Source organism: Psilocybe cubensis, chromosome 11 (genome assembly GCF_017499595.1).
Source record: "Psilocybe cubensis strain MGC-MH-2018 chromosome 11, whole genome shotgun sequence".
In the NCBI taxonomy this organism is placed as follows: domain Eukaryota; kingdom Fungi; phylum Basidiomycota; class Agaricomycetes; order Agaricales; family Agrocybaceae; genus Psilocybe; species Psilocybe cubensis.
In genome coordinates this window covers 385,671-407,282 of record NC_063009.1, presented here as the reverse complement: position 1 = coordinate 407,282, position 21,612 = coordinate 385,671, and the positions used below count along the sequence as shown (strand labels likewise).

The 21,612-nt window shown below is 47.8% G+C and overlaps 6 protein-coding genes across 6 annotated transcripts; 3 read left to right on the top strand and 3 right to left on the bottom strand.

Moving 5' to 3' along the window:
- Positions 1-41: 41 nt before the first annotated feature.
- On the bottom strand, positions 42-4,357 carry JR316_0011300 (Calcium/calmodulin-dependent protein kinase; the record flags this gene model as incomplete). The annotated part of the gene is made up of 12 exons (XM_047896957.1): positions 42-818; positions 871-1,333; positions 1,396-1,563; positions 2,294-2,907; positions 2,961-3,037; positions 3,091-3,221; positions 3,283-3,405; positions 3,455-3,520; positions 3,570-3,629; positions 3,685-3,818; positions 3,878-4,147; positions 4,247-4,357. 12 exons carry the CDS (start codon positions 4,355-4,357, stop codon positions 42-44), a joined length of 2,994 nt encoding a protein of 997 aa, XP_047743366.1.
- Positions 4,358-7,177: 2,820 nt separating this feature from the next.
- JR316_0011299 (chaperonin) lies at positions 7,178-10,178 on the top strand (the record flags this gene model as incomplete). Its single annotated transcript, XM_047896956.1, has 7 exons — positions 7,178-7,189; positions 7,308-7,389; positions 7,459-7,483; positions 7,539-8,734; positions 8,852-9,060; positions 9,154-9,927; positions 10,005-10,178. The coding sequence occupies 7 exons, from the start codon at positions 7,178-7,180 to the stop codon at positions 10,176-10,178; spliced, it is 2,472 nt and encodes an 823-aa protein (XP_047743365.1).
- Positions 10,179-10,713: 535 nt separating this feature from the next.
- JR316_0011298 (uncharacterized protein) lies at positions 10,714-11,358 on the bottom strand (the record flags this gene model as incomplete). Its single annotated transcript, XM_047896955.1, has 3 exons — positions 10,714-10,989; positions 11,048-11,116; positions 11,170-11,358. The coding sequence occupies 3 exons, from the start codon at positions 11,356-11,358 to the stop codon at positions 10,714-10,716; spliced, it is 534 nt and encodes a 177-aa protein (XP_047743364.1).
- A 269-nt stretch (positions 11,359-11,627) lies between these two features.
- Positions 11,628-15,137, top strand: JR316_0011297 (uncharacterized protein; the record flags this gene model as incomplete). Its single annotated transcript, XM_047896954.1, has 5 exons — positions 11,628-11,753; positions 11,824-12,763; positions 12,825-12,872; positions 12,938-13,690; positions 13,744-15,137. The coding sequence occupies 5 exons, from the start codon at positions 11,628-11,630 to the stop codon at positions 15,135-15,137; spliced, it is 3,261 nt and encodes a 1,086-aa protein (XP_047743363.1).
- Positions 15,138-15,253: 116 nt separating this feature from the next.
- JR316_0011296 (uncharacterized protein) lies at positions 15,254-17,648 on the bottom strand (the record flags this gene model as incomplete). Its single annotated transcript, XM_047896953.1, has 5 exons — positions 15,254-16,470; positions 16,535-16,821; positions 16,872-16,997; positions 17,045-17,346; positions 17,403-17,648. The coding sequence occupies 5 exons, from the start codon at positions 17,646-17,648 to the stop codon at positions 15,254-15,256; spliced, it is 2,178 nt and encodes a 725-aa protein (XP_047743362.1).
- A 196-nt stretch (positions 17,649-17,844) lies between these two features.
- On the top strand, positions 17,845-21,590 carry JR316_0011295 (uncharacterized protein; the record flags this gene model as incomplete). The annotated part of the gene is made up of 5 exons (XM_047896952.1): positions 17,845-17,989; positions 18,041-18,192; positions 18,243-19,580; positions 19,636-21,265; positions 21,328-21,590. The coding sequence occupies 5 exons, from the start codon at positions 17,845-17,847 to the stop codon at positions 21,588-21,590; spliced, it is 3,528 nt and encodes a 1,175-aa protein (XP_047743361.1).
- Positions 21,591-21,612: the final 22 nt, after the last annotated feature.

Below are 21,612 nucleotides of genomic sequence, written 5' to 3'. Positions count from 1 at the left end.
ATGGATATGTATTTTGATAAGTTTAAATGAAATGCTGCCTACTAAACGAGGAGAGACTTCACGTATTTCAAAGCTTCCAGTTTCCTTCCATACATGCCTTCTCGTACTGCAACTTGCTCGTCACTCCATCTTGGTAAAATGCGATCAAGCTCGGGCCTCGCGTCAACAATATCCTCCCTGATCTGAGAAGCGTACTCTTGTTCCACCGGGCACAGAACGTTGTACACAAGATACGAAGACGGATTTTCAGTTTCCTTTCGCAACGTTTCAACAGAGAGAAGCCTCTCTTTTTCGTAGGTCAATCGTCCTTCAGGTGTATCGGGATAAGGGGTTTCTCCTCGCCATGCTAGAGCTAGCCATGTGCTAGCAATATCTGCAATGATGAAGGGGGTATAAACAACTGGAACTCCGATAAAGGCGAGTGAAGGGTTGTAGGCATATAAAATATGTCGATGAAGAGAGGGGACAGTCTGGGGCAGTGTTTCTTCTGACGCAATGGGGGACAGCTTGGGTCCAGATTTGCCGAGGACGTGAACAAAGCTTGGGAGAGGTCGATAACCAGTACCAACAAATACAACATCCAGGTCAGTGATCAGAGTACCGTCAGCCAAAAGGACGTCGAACTTTTCGCTTGTTGGGGTTTCCTTGACAATGTATTTGGACACTGGTGCAACCAACTTGATACGGTCATCGGGCAGGGTCACGAATATCGGCAATGCGGGGCGGCGAATGCTTTGATATACGAAGCCATCAGCAACAGGCGCCAGCTGTGTTGCGATGTCGTTCGAAGAATTGGCGTTTCCAATAACGAGTGCTTTCTGCTCCAAAGTTGAAAATCGCAAAGCTGAAAAGGACAGAAGGGCAACGCACCTTTCCCTCAAATCCCTGTGGCCCACGCCACCATTTTGCGTGCTTGGCTAGACCCCGTCTCTTCAAGTGTTCGAGCCCTTCGGTATCCGGCCATACAGGATTATCATACCAACCAACGGCGACGACAACTGCGTCCCATATTTCGGCCTTTTCCTCTCCTCCTGTGTTCCAATCTCGTGAAATAACCCTCCATCCTTGGCGATTCGGAAGCTCATCAACTCGCAGGACTTCTCTGTTCAGTTTGATTGCACCTGATTTGATGTACGGCGAAGCGAAGTCTTGAAGATATTCATGGGTTTCCTTCAGCGTTGGGAAAGGCTGATGAGGTGAAGAGGGTGGGTCGGGAAATGGATGGCCCGAGAAGCTAAGGAATTCGGGAAGCACATTGCCCACCAGTCCCTGATAAGCCGGTGATGGCCATCGAGGGACATTGCTTGCTGAGTGAGATGGGTCGTCGTAATACCTATCAAGGCGGTTGTACACCTGAGTCAGTACACAAACAGAACAATGTAATTAGCTACTCACCAAACGCCTCCGACGTCATCCCGCCGTTCGAAAAGCTCTACATGTTCGAATTGCCCACGCTCCTTGATGTTGCGGAGAGATACAAGGCCAGTAGGGCCGCCTCCAATGATCAAGACACGTTTAGGATGTACGGGTGTCGACTGTTTTTGATCAATTGCCATTTGTGGTCTAAGATTGTGAGGATTCAAGCTTGACAGAAATGCGATTTACAACGCCGTAGGCTAGAATCTCGACACATTTATAATTGTGGAAGGTACCCCTTACTTGCAAATGCTGAGCTGACGGTCGGCATAACCTTGAGCAAGAACCATCGCTTGGAGATCTAGTATGGTTTATGATTTGAGCAAATCACCGAATTGTGGTCGAGGAGAAAGGCGACTTACTGTTAGGTTGATGACGATGAATGTCGTGATAGACAATAAAAAACGCGCGAGAGGTAAAATAAAATTCTACGGTGATGAATTTAATCACCATATTCGATCATCGTGATGCCTAGATCGAGGCAAACAGAAACGGTCGACCTTGAAGTTCGAGAGATTGCACGGTGAAGGTGGATGGTGTTGGGTAGAAGCAAAAAAGAATACGTCAATCAAGTTTGATAGCACGTTGATTATGGTGGGAAAAGTTATAAATACATTTGTACTAACTACATGATACACAGTACAACGGTAAGGCCGTAAAATTAAATAGCAATGCGCAATGCCTAAAGACCCATATACTTCGCGAACCAAGAAATTGAATCAGTAGGGGCTTTCATTTTACAATGATACTGTCGTCGTAATTGCGATTGCGATGGTAAGAATTGAAATAATGAAGCTAGAACGAAAATATGAAAAGCAAAATATCCAACGAAAAGTTGCAGGGGTATAATCAACATTGAGAGAGACCATGTTCTTACGATTTCAATGTCATTTTACGCAGCATGTCTACCCATGAGTTGCCTTGACTTGGACCAGAATTATGATTTTCGGTTGAAAAATCGAATGAGCCGGGCATATCAAACCTATCTTCTTTCTTCTGGTCGTCGTTTTCTTCACCAGTAGACTCTGGCTCGGCATAAACCATATCGTTTTCAGTATAGACGCTTGAAGTGCGACCCTTGAGTTCAGAGGGAACCTCATCTTGCAATGGTGGCTTGACGTCTTCGTGATTTTCACGTTTTAGCACCTGCTCGGGATGCGGGACTTGATTTGTAGTTTTAGGGGTAGCCGAAGATTCTCTATCCTCCTCCGGTGCGACAACGTGGACGAATTCGTTGGATGCAAAGTCGTCGTTCCCCTGAACTGGTAGCCTATGCTTTGACGGGGAACCAATTTCGTCGTCGGACACATCCTCATCGTTTGCCCAACCACCACTGCTCGTTGTGCTTGATTTGGTGCTTATTCGGCTGCCCAGACGATGCAGAGCACGAGCAGACGTGATGGCTTGACGCCAACGCGCCTTGGGGTCGAAGTGCTCCCGCAATCCAGTGGAGAGGTCGTGTTCCACTGAAGGCTCATGTGTAGTAAGCCACTACGGTAAAACATTAGAACCTTCGATGTCACAATGATAAGGAATAAACCTACAGGATCAGCGAGGGCTTGAGCCGCAGTAGGACGATTAGTGGAATCCGGATTCAGGAGGGACTTGATAAACGCCTTGGCTGCACTAGAGTTAGTGACTGCCACCGAACAGTAGTGTGAGGTGACTGCGGACCTTCAGAAGACACGTTCTTCCAGTACCGGTCATGAAATTCAATTTTGGCAGCGGTTGTTTCCTTGATGAGAACCCGGACATCTTCTGACCTAAATGGTGAATATCCACAAAGAACGACATAGGTGATGATGCTTTGAAAGGTAAGAAGAAGAGATTCGTAAGCGGGGGGCTGATGTGAGGCGAAGTACATACCCAATCGCCCAGATATCGACCGGTTTACCATGGCCTTGCTTCAGAAGAACTTCAGGTGCAACGTATCCGAAACTCCCCGCAAGCGAGTGGAGCTGTTCTTCCGGTGTGTGAAGGTGTTTTGCGCTGGAAAGTATCAAGATTTGTTTATGAATAATAAGATGATGGTAATTACATTCCGAAATCTGCAATAACAATGTCACTCTTTTCGTCTTTCGTCCTGTACAGAATGTTCTCGGGCCTGAGGAGTTGTGAGTACAAATTGTGTAAAATAGAGAATATTGACGTACTTGAGATCCCGATGGACGATGTCATGATCATGAAGGTAATTGACACCGTTGAGAATCGAGCTGTCAATTGGACGATTAGCTCGCGAGAAATTTATGGATTGAAAATGAAACCAACCGGGTTACCGAAACGGCGTCCTGCTCTGTAAACTTGCCCTTTTGGAGAATCCGCTCGAACAACTCCCCTCCCGTGGCGAGTTCAAATGAAAGGTAATACTTAGATCTGGTTTCGAACCACTCATAAAATTTGACCTGTGCATGGTAGCACCATGAATAATGAAGTTTCAGATTGAGACCAACGAGGACTCAACGATGTTTGGATGGTCTAGCCCCTTCAGCACCTCCATCTCTCCCCACACACTAGCTTCGTTCCCCTTGACCTTCTTCTTCGGTATTATCTTCAAGGCAACATCCTTTACAACCCCACTCGGTGTTCTATCGCCCGGCCCTGGAGAAGAAGGCCGAGAACTGCTCTTCTTCGAGGAGCTCACTGATAAGCTCGATGGCGTGGGCATGAGCTCAGCCACCGCCCCACGTTCTGCTGTTGCAACCTGGTCCACAGGGACATACCAAGTGGCCCTCTAGAGGTCGGAATGAGAAATTCCAAAGGAGGAAACAAAGAACCTAATTAGATTCCCAGACCAAACGAAATGAAAGCTTCTTGATGATCGGGCACGTACCACAACTTTCCCAAATGTGCCAGTACCCAGGACTTGGTGCATTTCGTAAGACTTCTTCTTGATAAAGCTTGGAGGTTGCGGAAGCAACGACTCAGATAGATTTTTCATCATCTTGGAGTAAGGGGCCGTAGGGAGACCGCCGGTTGGGATACGTGTTCAATGTCTGGGTTACAGATAGTGTGTTAATATCTTCACAGTTCTAAATTCTTCCGGGGCGGGTTCGTTCGTCGTTGAAAGGAGGTCAAAAGCAATGCCAAGTTGCAATGGGGTGCGGAGTCGTGTATTGTTCATGTCGCGGTTCCAACCCACGATTCAGGTACGGGCAACACGTGCGGAGTAGATAAGATAAGATCGCTACGAGATTAGCGCTGCGCACTGACCGCCTACTGGTGTTCGAATTTTCATTGCAGTCAAAGAGTTGTGCAAAAAACAATAGTAAAAAATAAGAAATGATAGGTGTTTGGGATGGAAGCGCGCGTGATTTGCATGGCGGACTTGTTGGGCGCTTAATGTCCATTTGGAAGTTTACACAAATAAATACCTCGTTCATAGCGGACGATGATATATTTCATCTCTCTGTAGTTTATGCCAATAACCTCTACACATCGGAAATATAAAATACATTTCTTTGACTGCGCAATCAAAGCTATATTTATCGTGACTTGACAACAGAACGACCAGATGTAATGCGGGAAGATGATTATCACACTGGGGTCACCAACGATAAGTAGCTTTGCTTTAAGAGTGCTTAAATCTGTTTCCAAAGTAAGCTAGATTCTCGTATGTTAATGGGATAATGCACATACTCAAGGAACCAGTTAGTATCCGATCCTGCGCATCTTGCACCTCGAGACTCGCAAATCGAAGTCATTGCTTTTAGTTTAGAGGCCTGCATTTTAATAGTTTGTCATCAGATAAGAGCAATAAAGTATGTGCAAGTCATGCGCATACCCATGTAAGTCGGCAATACTCGATGGAATCCTCGCCAGTGTTAGAGAAGAAAGAAGTGCATGTGTTGTAAGTCATGGTAATGTTATTCCCGCCCTAAGTATTTGTCAGAGTTTAGATGATGAAGGAGGTAGTAACGACGCACAGTCACTGTATTGGTGGGACCTGGTACCGAATGATCTTAGTCACAACTCCAGTAGCTAAGCTGAAAAGCCAAACTCACTGCTAGACTGGCTGATAAACAGTAGCGTATCGTAAATGACATGACAATCATTGGGAACAATTTCCTTCCTTCCCGACAAGCATTCAATTTTACCTCGAGTTTATGTTAGCTTGAAGAGGTATACACATGAACGCGTCTTACATTCAGGCATTTCTGAACAGACATTGTCCACGGGCGCTGCACCGTCACGCTGGGCTAAGTCGAAAATGTAAACTGTGCAACTTGAGATGCATTGGGCTATGAATTTACCTATATCCAAAGGCTTTGCACATACAAAGAGCGAGTAGGTGAGAGCAAGAAGAGGAAGTTGAATACGCATCTTTGGGGAAGATGACTGTATGGGGTCTGCCTCCGCACAGGTCCATTATTTATACATCCAACTTTGCTACATGTTAATTACCAGACCTCGGTAAGACGACTTTCTAACACGCTCGCTGTCGCCAGTCATTCATACCTATTTATAATTGAAAGATTATCAAGCTTCATGGAATTCGAGGTGTACTTCTCATGCATTGTATTGACATCTTTATCTTTCTTGACTTATCAAGATGGTATCAGTCTGCTACTGGAATTCTCTCAACGGTAAAGTTGTGGAGAGTTATTGAGTAGCAACACCCCGTAAACAGAATACCCCTGGTATGAAAGCAACATTGCTATCTTGACTGTGAATTCCACAGAGCGATTTCGGAATTGATCCAACGCGTAGCTACTATCTAATTTTAGAAAATAGTGAACGAAGTATTTTTGCTTCGTTTACGATGTGAAAATTATTTAAGTTTACGCAGGCTGCCAAAGCCACTTGGAATTGCTTTACAGATAGTCCTTTCACTGTTCAATCTGACTTTAAAAGTCACTTCATATGTTTTGTCATTATTTTTTCTTTCCAGGAAATTTGTAACAAATTAGTTTGATTTCATCATAAAAAGTGCGGGTAGATTACAAAGCATTGTAAACCCAATAAAATATTTTTTTCTTCGAAATTCTCGCACTGCATTACAACGCTCTTGAAATGTTGTAAGAAAACGGAAATATTGCAGCATGAATAAATTAATTTGAGGTTTACAATATTTCTGGGTATTGCAATTGTAATGCCTTTTGGAGCACACAAAAATCATAATGAAAAATAGATTATTTATTCATAAAAATAGTGCAACTATATAAGACACATTGAACCCGCATGCTAGCGTGCACGGCTCCGGACCCTCAACACCAAAACAGAACCTAAAGCTGACAATTCCTACACTCAATGACACAAAGAAGGTGTGAATGGTGAAGACGCACGGGAAAAGGCAGCTTCAAGCATTCGGAACAGCTGAAGTGGTACGGGCAATGGAGAACCAAAATATATGCATCAAAAAATGAATCAAAAACCAATAAAAAGCGCATATACTTACATGTACATGCTTTCAAGTCTGTATCCAAATGTCTGGTTGTCCGGGACCTTTCACAAGTAATGTTAGTAGTGTAAAGCACACTAAATAGAGACTAAAATACTGACCCTTCATCCAAGTGTTCAAGATAGTTGGTCCTAGGATGTGGTGAGTACTGATGAGCACCGAGTGAGAATCATCTATTACTCACCAAAAAAGTATAATCTACTAACTTGTTTTGGTTAAAGGAAGATGTGTATGATGTTAGTGCGAGGAGGAGACATCAATTTACAAAGATGACTACACGTACCTTGCCCCCATGTATATCCGTGGGCAGAGAATGGTGGTGGTTAGAAAAAAGCAAACAAAGTGGACATGATTTTGCTTGCAATGGGACTTCAAGTGAGTTCAGGCTCCGCTTGATTTGATTTTGAAGCTCCGACATCTGCTGATCTTGTTTGACAAACATCTCTGAGTCCACGTCAAAACCGCTGGCACCTATTTCACATAGCTCGGATAGTTGCATCGATGTGCGACACTTGGACCAAAGGGTCACAATGTGATCATTGAGCAGGCGTACGGTGGACCAAAAATCACCAAGGGTGCGTTGTTTCGTGGTTCTGGGAGAGTGTTTGCTGACGAGGGTTTGGTTTTCGACAGACGGTGTGAAGACAAGTTTGAGAACCTGGGCGCTCGGTACGTCTTCCCACTTTCACTGTTTTCGAGCAGAGCGCTAAGTAGATTTGCTCAGCCTGATTCAAGATGTTGCCTCGAAAACAAATGAAATTGCTGGAGACGGCACGACAACCGCCACTGTTCTTGCGCGTGCCATCTACTCAGAAGATGTCAAGAACGTCGCAGCTGGATGCAACCCCATGGACCTGCGCCGTGGATCCCAGGCTGCCGTCGACCGCGTCGTTTCTTTTCTCTCCGCACACGCCAAAACTATCACAACAACCGCCGAAATCGCACAAGTTGCCACTATCTCTGCGAACGGTGATGCCCACGTTGGAGGATTGATTGCTCAGGCGATGGAAAAGGTCGGAAAGGAGGGTGTCATCACTGTGAAGGAGGGAAAGATGATTGAGGACGAGATTGAGATCACGGAGGGTATGCGCTTTGACTGTGGTTACATTTCACCCTACTTCATCACCAACACCAAGTCCCAACGCGTCGAGTTCGAGAAGCCCTTTATCCTGCTTTCTGAGAAGAAGATTTCCGCCCTACAGGATATCCTCCCTGCCCTCGAGGCCGCGGCGCAGGCCAGCCGCCCACTGATCATCATTGCAGAGGACGTCGACGGCGAGGCTCTTGCTGCCTGCATCCTCAACAAGCTCCGTGGTCAGCTCCAGGTGTGCGCTGTCAAGGCTCCTGGGTTCGGAGACAACCGCAAGAGCATCCTCGGTGACCTTGCCATTCTCACTGGCGGAACTGTGTTCACGGACGAGCTCGATGTCAAGCTCGAGCGTGCGTCAGCGGAGATGCTCGGTTCGACTGGAAGCGTCACTGTCACCAAGGACGACACGATCATTCTCAACGGTGAAGGTGCGAAGGATCAGATTGCTGCACGGTGCGAGCAGATCCGTGCCTTGATTGCGGACCCCACGACGGGCGACTTTGACCGCAGCAAGCTTCAAGAACGTCTCGCGAAGCTGAGCGGAGGTGTAGCTGTCATCAAGGTGGGCGGTGCATCCGAGGTCGAGGTCGGCGAGAAGAAGGACAGGTACGACGACGCGCTCAACACGACCCGCGCTGCTGTCGAGGAGGGTATCCTCCCCGGAGGCGGTGTTGCGCTCCTCAAGGCGTCGTTGCAGCTCGCGACGGCGAGTGCGCAGGCTGCGAGCACGAGCAGCCCTGTGAGTGGAGATGCCCAGCCTATTCGTACGGCCAACTTTGATCAGGAGTTGGGTGTGGGTATTATCAGGCGTGCGCTTACGCAGCCTACGCGTGCGATTCTGAATAAATGCCGGTGAGAAGAGTGCTGTTATCGTTGGTGCTCTTTTGAACCAGGGTGAGTGGTGTTGTACACAATGTACGTCTGGAACTATTCAACATTCCTTGCAGGCCCAACGGGCTACGGCAGCGCAGACAAGCTCTCCTGGGGCTACAACGCCGCCAAGGGCGAGTACGTCGACATGGTGCGCGAGGGTATCGTTGACCCCTTGAAAGTTGTGCGCACGGCGTTGGTGGATGCGAGCGGCGTAGCCAGCTTGCTGTTCACGAGCGAGGCGTGCGTCGTCAATTCTCCGAGGAGGAGAAGGCGGGTGCTGGGGGTATGGGTGGTATGGGCGGCATGGGTGAATTTTAGAGGGGGTTGACAAGGAACGTGCGGCCGTGTGAGTGGACGGTTGAGAAGGATGTTGCAGGAGGGCGCGGGAGTGGCTGGTAGTGTAGGTGTTGGTGGAAATGCAAACGGAAATGGTGGTGCAGGAGGAATCCTTCCGGACCCAAGCGCGATGTTCGATCCATGGCAAGGCGCCGCATCCATATCCACCTCCTCTCCCGCCGCTGGACCATCAGGCCAATGCCAACAACGGCCACACTCCCACCCAACACCCCACCACGCGCATACACACCTGCACGCGCTCAACCACCGTCTTAGCTACGACCATGCATCTGGGGTCATCATGCTCCCCAACAACGGCGCGTGGCTCTCTGACCACTCGCACTCCTCAGACAATGACGACAATGATAATGAGGTAGACCACGGTGTTCAAGGCGCACGTGCAAATGGGCTCGCGCTCTCGGAGTTGATGATCAGTGAAGGTGCTGAAAGTGAGGCAGTGGCAGCAGCAATGGAGGCGGGCGAGGGTGTGCCGCTGGGTTTGGGTGGTGTTGGTGGTTCTTCATCTACCTTTACGTCTGCGTCTGCATCCGCTGGTGCTGCTGTAGGCACGGGTGCTGGAGTAGGTACAAGCGCGAGCACAAGTGGTGGAGGTGCAGCCGGCGCAGGTATTGGAACAGGTGCAGCGGGACCCGGAGCAGTAATGGGCATGGCGGGTCTCGGACAGAGTATTGGCCAGTGTCTGTCGCAATATGGGACGTACTTTCATCATCTGGAGAGGTGGCGAACGGGGTCAAGCGCTAATGCTACTGCTGCTGCCAATGCCAATGCCGCTGCCGCCTCGAGTGCGGGTGGAGTGTGAAGCTACTGGGGGCGTTTCCGACGCGGTAAGCTTTGCTGTGAGATGTGAGCTGCGTTGGCTGAAAAGCGCAGGCAGAGGCAGATGTGATGAAGCCTGTGGATGAGAGTGTGTTGCTCGGAGAGGATGCGCTGGTCACGGAGGAGGTGCACAAGCAGCATTCTCATGCACAGCAGGGGTATCAGCACCCCATCCTCGGCGCACCGCACTGGTCTGTGGGCGGGAAGGAGAACGTGCACGCACACTAGTCCGATATTGCATGCGCTTTCAATGTACATGCATAACATGTCCCTACTACTGTACTCAAATGAATAATAATTCACATAGCACTGTAACATTGTACAGTAACATACGATACAATGAACCTATACATTGTGATGCATTATACGGATTCAAAGAATTCATTAAAGCAGCGAATATACACTATCCAAAACAGGGAATTTACAATGTAGCATATAGCGTGGATTCATTGAACAGCAGTAATTAATAGGACTTCTAGCTGACATCTAGTAGGATTGTCGGAATATACAGTGAGGTCGGGTCTTAGTGTACTCTGCGGAAATTTCTAAGTAGTAATACCGACAATTGATGATCGGGTTTGGCACAGTTGAATATGTGCATACCGCTTGGTGCTGGAAGTCAAGGGTTCATGTCAACGAGTCAAGTACAATTTCAAACTTGACCTACTAGGGAGTATTGTACTTCACATTACACTCATGTCTGAGGCAAGGAACAGTGATAATTTGTTTTAAAGAAACTAACTATGTATCACTAGCTATGTATCTACTGCTCCTTCTGCTTTGATATTTCGGATTTCATTTTCTTGTACATCATAAAATAATTGCTCTTGTAATTATGGCGCCCTGCAATCCCCTTGAGGGTGTTAGTCGCCCGCTTCTCAAAGATTTGGAATGATTTTCTTTGCATGTCGGCGACCTTCAACTTCTCCATTTCGGCCATATAAAGGCGGTGAGCAGCGTCGCGATATGAGATGCCAAGTTTTTCTACAAGTGCTTGGACCTCAGCATGTTGTCGGAGAAGCTCCTTGTCGGTAAGCGGCTGCCAGAAGTGATCATTAGTGTGTGTGAGTGGCGCGGTTTGGATTTTAATGACATACCGGGTCGGGTGGTGCGTGCAGCGTTCCCGCAATAGTGTTGTAGGTCTGTAAGCGTTCAAGATAGGGATCCTTAGGATGGTAAATACTTTCAATATAAAAATCAATTAAAACTGATTACTTACCAGACCGTCAGCATTGGCGATTTCAGTCTTCATTTCCGCTTTTTTGTGATAAGCGGACATTGAATATTCCAGAGAGGGCACCACAAAAAGGGGGACAAGGTACTTCTTCCCCCCGGGCCCCTCAATAACAGTATAACCACTGGGAACATTGGATTCAACAGTCTGAGGCTTGGGATTGAAATCGGACATGACGCGACAGTGGCTTTGGGAGGAAAAGATAGGATGCCTCGAAAAATCACAAGAGATGCCATGATATACCCTTGCACGCCAAGCATTTGCGGAGGCAATCATAGGTGCACGTCTGGGAACAATCACATGACCTTTCGACTTACAGCGTATCGGGTCAATTCAGAGGTACCGTGCAACTTGTGCAACTTGCTTCTCTCCACATACATCCCTGACCCCCCAATCAACACATTTAACACATACTCCACACTCCCCCCTCTTAGCTGTTACAAATGGCCTCCCAATTCAACAATTCCAACACTCTGCGCCTTGCTCTTGAGGCAGCGGATCTCGAACTCCGGAATGCAGTCAAGGGTGGAAATCTGGAAGGATTCATGAAATTGAACAATCGGAAGTTGGTACGTGGCATTTTTTTTTCTCCACCTCATGACTCTGATGTGTATACTATACTACGGTGCTTCTTTTTAGAAACAATTTATATTGTTGAGAAAGTCAAAGACCTTCCCCGATGCCTTTGTCAAGTTTGGTCCAGAATCATTTTTTTGGACTGTCACCATTGGGTACAAGGCAGCCTTGAAGAAAGGCACCCTCAATATTAAGGAGTTTACCGCCCAACATGCCCGAATTTTGGAGGAAGCCGCCAAAGTGCACGTCAACTCGGTCCCAAATCCGAGCGGTGATACACGCGCACACTCTTCTGATGCTAAGGATTACACCAATCAGGGAGCATCTCCCCCCCACTCTGGTGCGAATTCTCACTTTTTTGGTGCCCCACATCCCCCTCAATTCTTGATATGTGCACCGTGTTTCCGCTCAACAGGTACACCAGACCCTTCCTGCGCATCGGATGCAGTGCAATCCCATGCATCAGAGTCCCGCGTGTTGGGTGCATTACCCTATACTCCCGTATTGGGTGGCCCACCCACCTCTCTTGTGTCATCGGGTGCAGCACCACAATCCCGCATGTCCGATGCAGCACCTCAATCCCGCGTGTTGGGTGCAGCACCACAGTCCCGCGTATCGGATGCAGCACCGCAAACCCGCGTATTGGGTGCAGCACCGCAAACCCGCGTATCGGGTGCAGCACCGCAAACCCGCATGTCCGATGCAGCACCCCAATCCCGCGTGTCTGATGCAGCACCACAGTCCCGCATATCGGATGCAGCACCGCAAACCCGCGTATCGGGTGCAGCACCGCAAACCCGCATGGCGGGTGCAGCACCGCAGTCCCGCGTGTCGGGTGCAGCACCGCAAACCCGCGTGTCGGGTGAAGCACCACAGTCCCGCATGTCGGGTGTCCCTGCTGCCTCTCTTGCCTCGTCGGGTGCGGCTACTAATTCCCGTTCATTGGGTATGACAGTTAATTACCGCTCGCTGGGTGCACCTGCTACTGCAACACTGACATCCGGTATGTTTTGTTCACTACATCATTTTTTTAAAAAAAATTGTTAATGTTCCGAACAACTTAGTCAAACATACCCATACTGTTGAGCATGAACCCCAAAGCTCTGCATCAGGTATGACCACCGTGACGTTCTTTTTATACATTCCAATTCAGATTAACTATGCTTTCTCCAACTAGGCAGTTCTAAGCCTCAGTTGGCCACCAAAGCAACCAAGGCGTCAAAGTTGAAGTCAAAAGAAACTAAGGCAGCAGAGCCTTCCAACCCCCCTACTCGAAAAATCATCGATATCCACCACGATCTTGCTCTGGCGTCTTTTGAAATGCCCGACTCCCCTCATCATTCCTTCAAAAAATCTCAGGGAGGGCAATCACAAAAGGTGAAAATGCTAACCGAGGAATACAACCGCGCTGTCAAGGCATCCAGCTCCGGTGCATCGGGTGCTGTCGAAGCATCGGGTTCTGAGTATGAGGGGTCGGAGAGTGAAGAAGAAGAAGAAGAAGATCGGTCCAGTGGTCGCACAGGCTCGAAGCGGAAACGGCATGAAACACCACCACTGCCTGTGGTGGATGAGCTGCCCGAAGATGATACCCCCCGCATTCCGCATATGACTCCATGTGATAGGTGTAGAGACATGAAGATCACCTGCCATATTGGCACCAAGGCCGCTTGCTTTGAATGCAGCCACAGTAAGAAGGGTTGCTTTCGCAATAGTGTTTCTGTGACAGGTCGCAAGGCTAGAAATACTAATTTGCCAAAGCCTTCCCGGCAAGTAGGGAAGTCCAAGCGCACTACCCCCGCGGTGGTCCTTTCTGACTTGGAACCACTCAAGAAAAAGCCAAGAGCCGTTGCTCCAGCCTCTGGTTCTGCTCGTAGCTCTGCTACCAAGTCAAACGAGTTGACAACATTGCAAAACACACCTTTTTCAAACGGTATTTCACTTTTTCCCCCTTTGAAATTTTATATATGCTAATGTTTCTAATAGTCATTGAATTGAGTGATGATGAGAAGGCAAATGCCTCCATTCCCGTTCGCGTTGTCTCACATCCTGCCTCCACTGTCCCCTCACTCCCTTCTCGTATTGCTGCTCCCGCTGTCTCTTCACTCCCCCCTCGTGTTCTTGCTCCCGCAGCCTCCCCCGCTCATGTTCCCGCTCCCTCGCTCCCCCCTCGTGTTCCTGCTCCCGCAGCCTCCCCCGCTCATGTTCCCGCTCCCGCGCTCCCCGCTCACATTCCCACTCCCGCAGTCTCCTCACTTCCCGCCCTTGTTTCTGCTCCCGCTGTTCAAACTCCCACTTCCGTTGTCCCTCTCCCCTCTGCTCATGTCCCCACAACCACTCCCGCTGTCGCGTCATTGGCTCTATTGATCCAGGATCTGACTAGTAGGGTTTCCAGGATGGAGGTCAATCCAGCTACTACTGCACCTCCCCCCGATCTTAGCGGGCTTTCCTCACACCCGCTCATTGCACATCTTATTGAGCGACTGACTGTTATGGAAGATCGTTATGCCCATACCCGCCAGGAACTTATGGAGGTCAGCAGAGCGCATGAGGATTTAAAGGTTGAGTATCAGAGCTTATCACTACGGGTCGGGTCTAACCAGAAACTTGTCAACACTTCCGAAAACCTACTGCACAATGCACGAATGAAGATTTCAACTATGTCAAGGAGTATCAAGGAGTTAGATAACTCATATGCTATCCTCTTGGAACGTCTTGTGGATATGGAAAGGGCTGTTGACGAGTTTCAACAACAAGAAATCGAAGTGTCAAGGGATAACTTTGAGGAAGAAAGTGAGTATATTTCACCCTCTGCCTCCCATTCACCTACTCGCTCTGGGTCTCCGAGTGCCTCTTTTTCCTCTCCATCACCCGCCGCGTCACCTGCTGCACCACTTGCCTCACCCACTGCATCACGCACTGCTTCACCCGACCTTGTTGGCTCACCTGCTCCCACTTCACCCACTCCCCCTGCCTCACCCGCTCCCGCTGCCTCACCCGCTCCCGCTGCCTCACCCGCTCCCGCTGCCTCACCCGCTCCAGCTGCGTCACCCGCTCCCGCTGCGTCACCCGCTCCCACTGCGTCACCCGCTCCTCCCACGTCACCTGCTTCTCCTCCCGCTCCTCGACCCGCCGCTGTTGTCCCCCCCACAGTGTCACCCACTCACCCCGCCTCTCCCTCTTCCGCTCGTGATGGTTTAGCAACTTCTGCTACTGCATATCCACGGTTGAAGCGTTTGACAGGCACCAAGGACGGTATAGTGCATCATTACGAGTCGGATATGGACATTGATTCAGACTCGCCTGATGACAATGAGAATGGTGGTGACAAAAAGTCGGGTGTTAATAACAGCTTGGATGTAGCCTCCCCTTCTGTTTAGAATTGTGTAGTGGTTGATTGTGCAGGCTGGTTTTTTTTGTATCTCTATCAATATATTTTTCCTGCTTGCCCAAACTTTCTTATTGTGAAAACATGATACTAAGATACATAGAATATCTAATGGCTTCTTTGTCTTTGACGGCGTACCCGCTTTCCAGAGAGAATAAGGTCCTCATCTACCTCTCTATGCTTTCTTCGCACACCTGAACTTTCTGCTTGCTTATCTGCATGTGCTGGTATATGCAATGATGCCTCGATCTGCCGCGCCTCTTCCAATAAACGTCTTGACTCTTCAGCCTGTGCAATCTCATCGGGAGTGGTTGGCTTTTTTCTCGGACGTGGTTTGGGTCGGGAAGATTTGTTTTTGTTGGTATGCCGCCCAGGCTCCAGAATACTAACATCAAGCAATCCATTAGTACCAATCACTAGAGTTGGTGCTGTGGATGTGGGTGCGGGTGCGGGTGTGGGTGTGGGTGTGGGTGTGGGTGCATGTGCGTGTGCATGTGCGTGTGCGTGTGCGTGTGCATCTGCGGGTGCGGGTGCGGGTGCGGGTGCGGGTGCGGGTGCGGGTGCGGGTGCGGGTGCGTGTGTGGGTGCGTGTGCGGGTGCGGATGCAGGTGGTGCGGGTACAGGTGCGGGTGGTGCAGGTGCGGGCGTGGGCGCAGGTGCCGATGCAGGTGCAGGTGGTGTGGGTGCAGGTGCAGGTGGTGCGGGTGCAGGTGGTGTGGGTGTGGGTGCGGGTGGTGCGGGTGCGGGTGGTGCAGGTGCGGGTGCGGGTGCGGGTGCGGGTGTGTGAATTATAACTTGATTTGCTTGACTTTCATTCAACAAAACTGGGTCAATATCCTGCATATTGATCTTTGTGTGAGGTGGTGGAGGTGGTGCTTTTGAGGGCGCTTCTACTGGCTGAAAACTATCAAAGGACACCAATTGAGAAGCACCTTGCATGTCTTCAATGCGGAGTGGTGCAGATTCAAGAGGTGCGGGTTTCGTAGGTGCGGCAGTATTCTTCTTTTTAGCTGCTTTTTTTGGTTTTTTAGGTGGAACCCGGCGCTTCTCTGCATCAGATTGAAAGTCTTCGTCGGGGTAATTTGTTGGGGTAGTTTCATCCCCCTTCCTAAATTTTTTTACCTTGCGGAAGCGGAAGACCTGGCTGGGTGGAAATATTTCTTGTCGGGCGTAAATGTGGTCCATGATACGTCGGAGGTCATCTAAACTGACTGAGCGGGGTGCATTAAGGCGGACCTTTGGGGGTAAATATTCTGGTGAAATAAATGTTGACTGATATTCATGAAGAGCATTAAATGGTGCATGTTTAGAACGGCCATTGGTGGCTAAAACTACTCAATTGTTAGGCAAAGGTATCCCTTTTGAAGAAAATAATGACTGGCAACTCACAGTAGTTCTGCCCCATATACATACGATACAACTCTTCCAACTGTTCCTTGTTGTATTTACTTGCATCAAAGTTGGATGGCAAAAGCGGAAATCCGTCGGGATCTTGGTCAAGGATAGATATTTCAGTAGTGTTTTCATTGCGGGTCCCATTCCGTATTCTGTCTCTAGCATTTAACAACCCACGAACATATGTAGCAACCATCCTCTTCATTTGGGTGACTTCATCGGGCTTCTGGTCCTCAAACAGAGTGGAGACAACACCAAGTGTACTAGCAACTTGATCATGACTATCAAATTGGTGAGTGCATGTGTTTGAATGTGGAAAAACATGACTCACACTCGGACAGAGAGCTGGCCCGATTCATTGAGCCTTGCAACAAATGTTATATTCATCAAACCCATTTCTGCCCAATGAACAGTAGCAGCCTCATCAAGCCTCTTAAAAGCATATTTGTTCCCCCTCCTATAAATATTTTAGAGCTAGTGTACTGTTAAATATTAATGACTTACTTTAGTTTCTGCTCGTCCGTATACTCAACTGTATTCAATGTTTCCGCTTCCCTATCCAGAGCTCGTTTTTCTTGCGGAGTCATGCGGCTAATAATATTGCCCATCGCACGGGAGCGGGTTTCAAATGCCAAAGGTGTAGTACTGTCGGCATGTTCAAGTCCAAGGATTGAGGCAATTTCCTTATAGACATCGTCGGGTCGGGTTCGCCATAGCACAGTAGTACGCTTGTGCTTTTTCCCCTTGAGTTCAGCACCGGTTGGTTGAGGTGCTCTCCAATTATTCCGAATCCAACCAAGTAGCCGCTGGCAGTAATCGGAATTGGTAAATATTGTCAGGTAAGTAACCAATAGTAACATACCTTTGCCTCTTTTTGTGCAAATTCCTGAGTTGCAGACAGACGTCTACTTCCTGTCGTAACCCAAATATTAAATAGTTTAGGGAGAATCTTGCATACAACCTGTTTGCGTTCAAGATTAGATGTTGCCGCAAAATATTCTTCTTTGAAAGGGTCTATTTCCTTTCTCTCCAGACTATTGTACACCCTCTTGCGCCTATCGTGGGTCTGAAAAACATCTAGAACATCTTGCTCATCTATCTCCGACATGTTCTGGGCTGCTTATACCTTTTTATGGGGGTGTAAAGAATTCAGCTTAGCTAGAAGGTTTCCCTATTTATATTTTTCAGGCCTGTATGACAAATTTCACAACCTCCATTCAGGAATAAGATCCAATCGATTTCATGATAAGGAACCTAAGAGTCTTCACGTTTGTACTTTGTTCTGCTCTTTCTATTCCTTTTCTATGCCGTCACAGAGAACCAAAAGTTCAAGAAGATCCAAAAAGGGGACATTATATGAGGATGATGCTGATGCAGCAGACGCAGTAACATATGAAAATCGTACTCGTACAACAAGAACTGGAAGGACGGTTCCGGACTTGGTAAAAGGTATCAAAAAATGCAAGCTATTATTACAATCACTGACTTTCCTTGTTCCAGTCTCATTGGCAGTTCCACAGAGGCGTAATACAGGTGATCCATGGCATATAGACAATCAGGATACATCGGAAGGCTATGAAGGTGATTATGACATACACAACACTGATGACCACCGCGACGATGGAAGACCTGTAGACTCCAGACCTCGAAAGGTAATTTCAAAGTTTTAAATGGAGTTGCTGGCTTATCTTATACGTTAAAGACTCAAAGAGACTACATTCTGCAATTTGTGGAACGAGTGGATGATATACTTGGTGCATTGCTGAGTCGAGAAGCGCCGAGGGCGCTTAATGCACCATCCATCTGCACACAATGCCATAACGATTGCATCTCGGTATGGAGGTGTCGAGATTGCTCTATTCCATCTCTATTATGCAGACGGTGCATACGACATGAGCATCAGGTTAATCCAATGCATAGGATAGAGCGTTGGAATGGTGCCTATTTCCGATCAGCAGAGCTATGGGAGGTGGGATGTTATCTATTAATATCTCACCATTCTGCAGAATTTCCTCCTCTATGCGAATCTCTAACATTTCAAAAGCAACTTCTTGAGGAGTTGGAAGAGCGGAAAGACTTTGAAGAACAGGCTCTACTGCGCGTCGCACACCCGACATCTGAATCACCTTCATATCCTTCAAGATATGACAATGATATTTTTATGGATGATACTAAGGAGGACTCAGAACATACCCAAAATCCAGATGGCATTACAGATGATCAGTTTGAGGAGTATCTCAACCAGCTTCGGGAGGATCCATCAAATTTGGAGGGATTTGAAGATGGTGATGATGAAGCAGAGGTAGGTGATGCCGACTCCGATGTCCGATTCATGCCAGCATATCTTTCGCCACCAACGGTCGGGAATCGGGATCCCAACTCTACCTTCACTGGAAATGCCCCCTTTGCTGATGGGTTAAACAATTCCTATGTGCGAGTTGTGCATACTAATGGCCTTCATCATTTGGCTATGGTATCTTGCGTTTGCCATGGGTCGGGGCAGCTTCCTTTAGATCTCATGGCATGCCGATTGCTACCGACAAGTTTCCAGCAAATCCGCACACTATTTTCCGCACAATTATTAGATTATTTTCGACTCTCAAATTTAGAACTCAAGTCTTCTGCTTACCAGTTCTACTCCCTATTGCGACGTGTCACCAATCCGACTGCCCCGCATACCATTGTCAATCTTTATAATGAATTTCGACGGATGTCCCGCTTATGGAGATGGATGAAAAAGTTAAAATGGGCAGGATTCGGAGGCCATAACGGCAAAAGTGCACTGTCGGTTGGGCGGGGAGAACTAGCCAATTTCTGCCCAGCATGTCCACAGCCTGGTGTCAATTTGAGTGCCAACTGGAAAGATGACCCCAATCGCTGGGTCTACAAGCGTGTTTTTGTAGCGGACGGAAACTTCAAAGCAGACCATGTCCGATCTAAAAAACCATCCCGCGATATATGGTTGTCGGAAGGTGGTGGAATGACACCCGATCGAATGGAGTATGGTGAATTTTTGAAATCCGCCATTGAAGCATTGACAGTAAGAGCTTTGTATTTGATAAATAACAGGTGGAATATCTAACTACCCTCTTCAGGGAGCACCATGTGAAAACACATTCCGGGCAATCCAAAATTCATTATTATCATCAAAATCCTGCGATGTTACAGGCATTGTGGGGGTTGCCTGTGCAAGGCATGGATGTTACGCCCCCAATTCACTTGTCGATCTTTTTAAAGGAGAGCAACAAAAGAATGTCGACTTTGCCCTTCTATCAGCATTAAAATCAACAGGTGTTGATCCCGACCAAGGCCTAGCGGTTATCTACGACATAATCTGTCAATATATCATTTATCTTCTCAAGCGTATTGGGCATCTACTCCCCAAAGGACTCAAAGTTGATCGGGCAATTGGCATGTTTCACGTACATGCTCATAAAGATGAATGTTTCTTTAGATATGCACCAACCTTCATTCCTGGTGCCGCTTGCGTCTGCGGAGAAATTTTGGAATCACTATGGGCGGATTTGAATCATATATCTCCCGCCGCCCGCACAGCAACTCTGGCGCACCGTGCAGAGTTGCTAGACGATCATGCTTCCGACTCTAATCACAAAAAGGCTCTTGGAATCACAAAATATCTCTGTCGTAGGCATGATGAGGCTGAAGAAAAACAAGAGCAGTATCGGGTAGCATTTGTAAACTTAACCCAAGGAGCTGACCCCGATGCAGTAAAGTTATGGAAACAACAAATTGAAGAAGCTGAGTCCAAGAGGTTGGTGGACCCAAAGGTTATGGATATATATGCAGCAAAAAGGCCTGGAACCTCCACAGTCACTCCCGATGCAGTTCCGCATCGACCTCTAAACCCGATTGAGTCATGGATACAATTTGCAGTAGTTGTGGAAGAAAGACAGTATGTGTTTAAATCAGTCTTGATTATTTATCATGGTGTTAATAGTTATACACACAGATTGGACATTCGGATGAGAGCCCGACGCCTTATTAACCATGATCGGCTTGCGGAACGTAACAAATTAATAAAGCTACGCGAAACTTTAAAAGCATTAATGGCTCAACTAAGCATTCTGCAAAATGACGCGGGAGTTCTTCCGACAGCTTCCAAAGGGAATGAAATACCCGAACAACTCTTTATAGATTGGGAGGATGAGGAAGACATTTTGGCGCCGGGATCGGGTTCAGCGGTGTATGAGCCTATTGACCTTCAAACAATATTCCTACCTTCTAATGGGAATGTGGACATCATTCATGCACCATCTGAAATACATGCTAGGATTTCACAAGCTCGAGGACACCTGAATCAAATTCGAGAACTTATTGCAGAGAGGTCATTTCAGTATTCCGATGTCATACGAAAGGGCCCACGAAAAGGTGTGCGTACACGAGGACAAGCGGCAGCAAAGGAGTTGAGGGAACGCATTTCACATCATGCACAAGCCTACTCACGATGTCGAGATTGCCTAGTTCAACTTGGTGCCGACAACAATATTCTTCGGGAGTTTCGGGTCCTCACCAAAGATGATGTCCGATCAAGTACCGCTGTTCTTAACCCGAACATACCAGGATCGACAAATTTCCGCTTGTCATGGATATGGTACTCAGTAAATCAACGGTTAGGTCCCCGATGGGTGCTGGATCCCGACGCTCCCGACAATGCCGATCCGAATTCTCTCGGCGATAACGCTGATCCGGCAACAGTGCTTGAATGTCAGTTAATTTCTCATATTGATTCTATTTTTGTTGAGCGCTAATTTCTATTAACCTTTCAGTTAAAAGAGTACATTGGTTAAGAGCCAGAGCTCACTTTCAACGATGGAAGGAGGAGAGTACATTGGTTAGGTATGAGATGCAATGGACCGTGACATATTTCTTACACAAGAGTGCAACCTGGAAGTCGGCTATCGAGGATAACCCGACAATTTTGCCGGGTGCAATAGCATATGCACATCGCAAAGCGCAAATGTGGCATCATTTGGCTTTGATATCAGATCGATCTTTTAGATCAGTAAATAAACATTACAAACCTTTGTAATTTGAAATTTTTGTCCTTAATC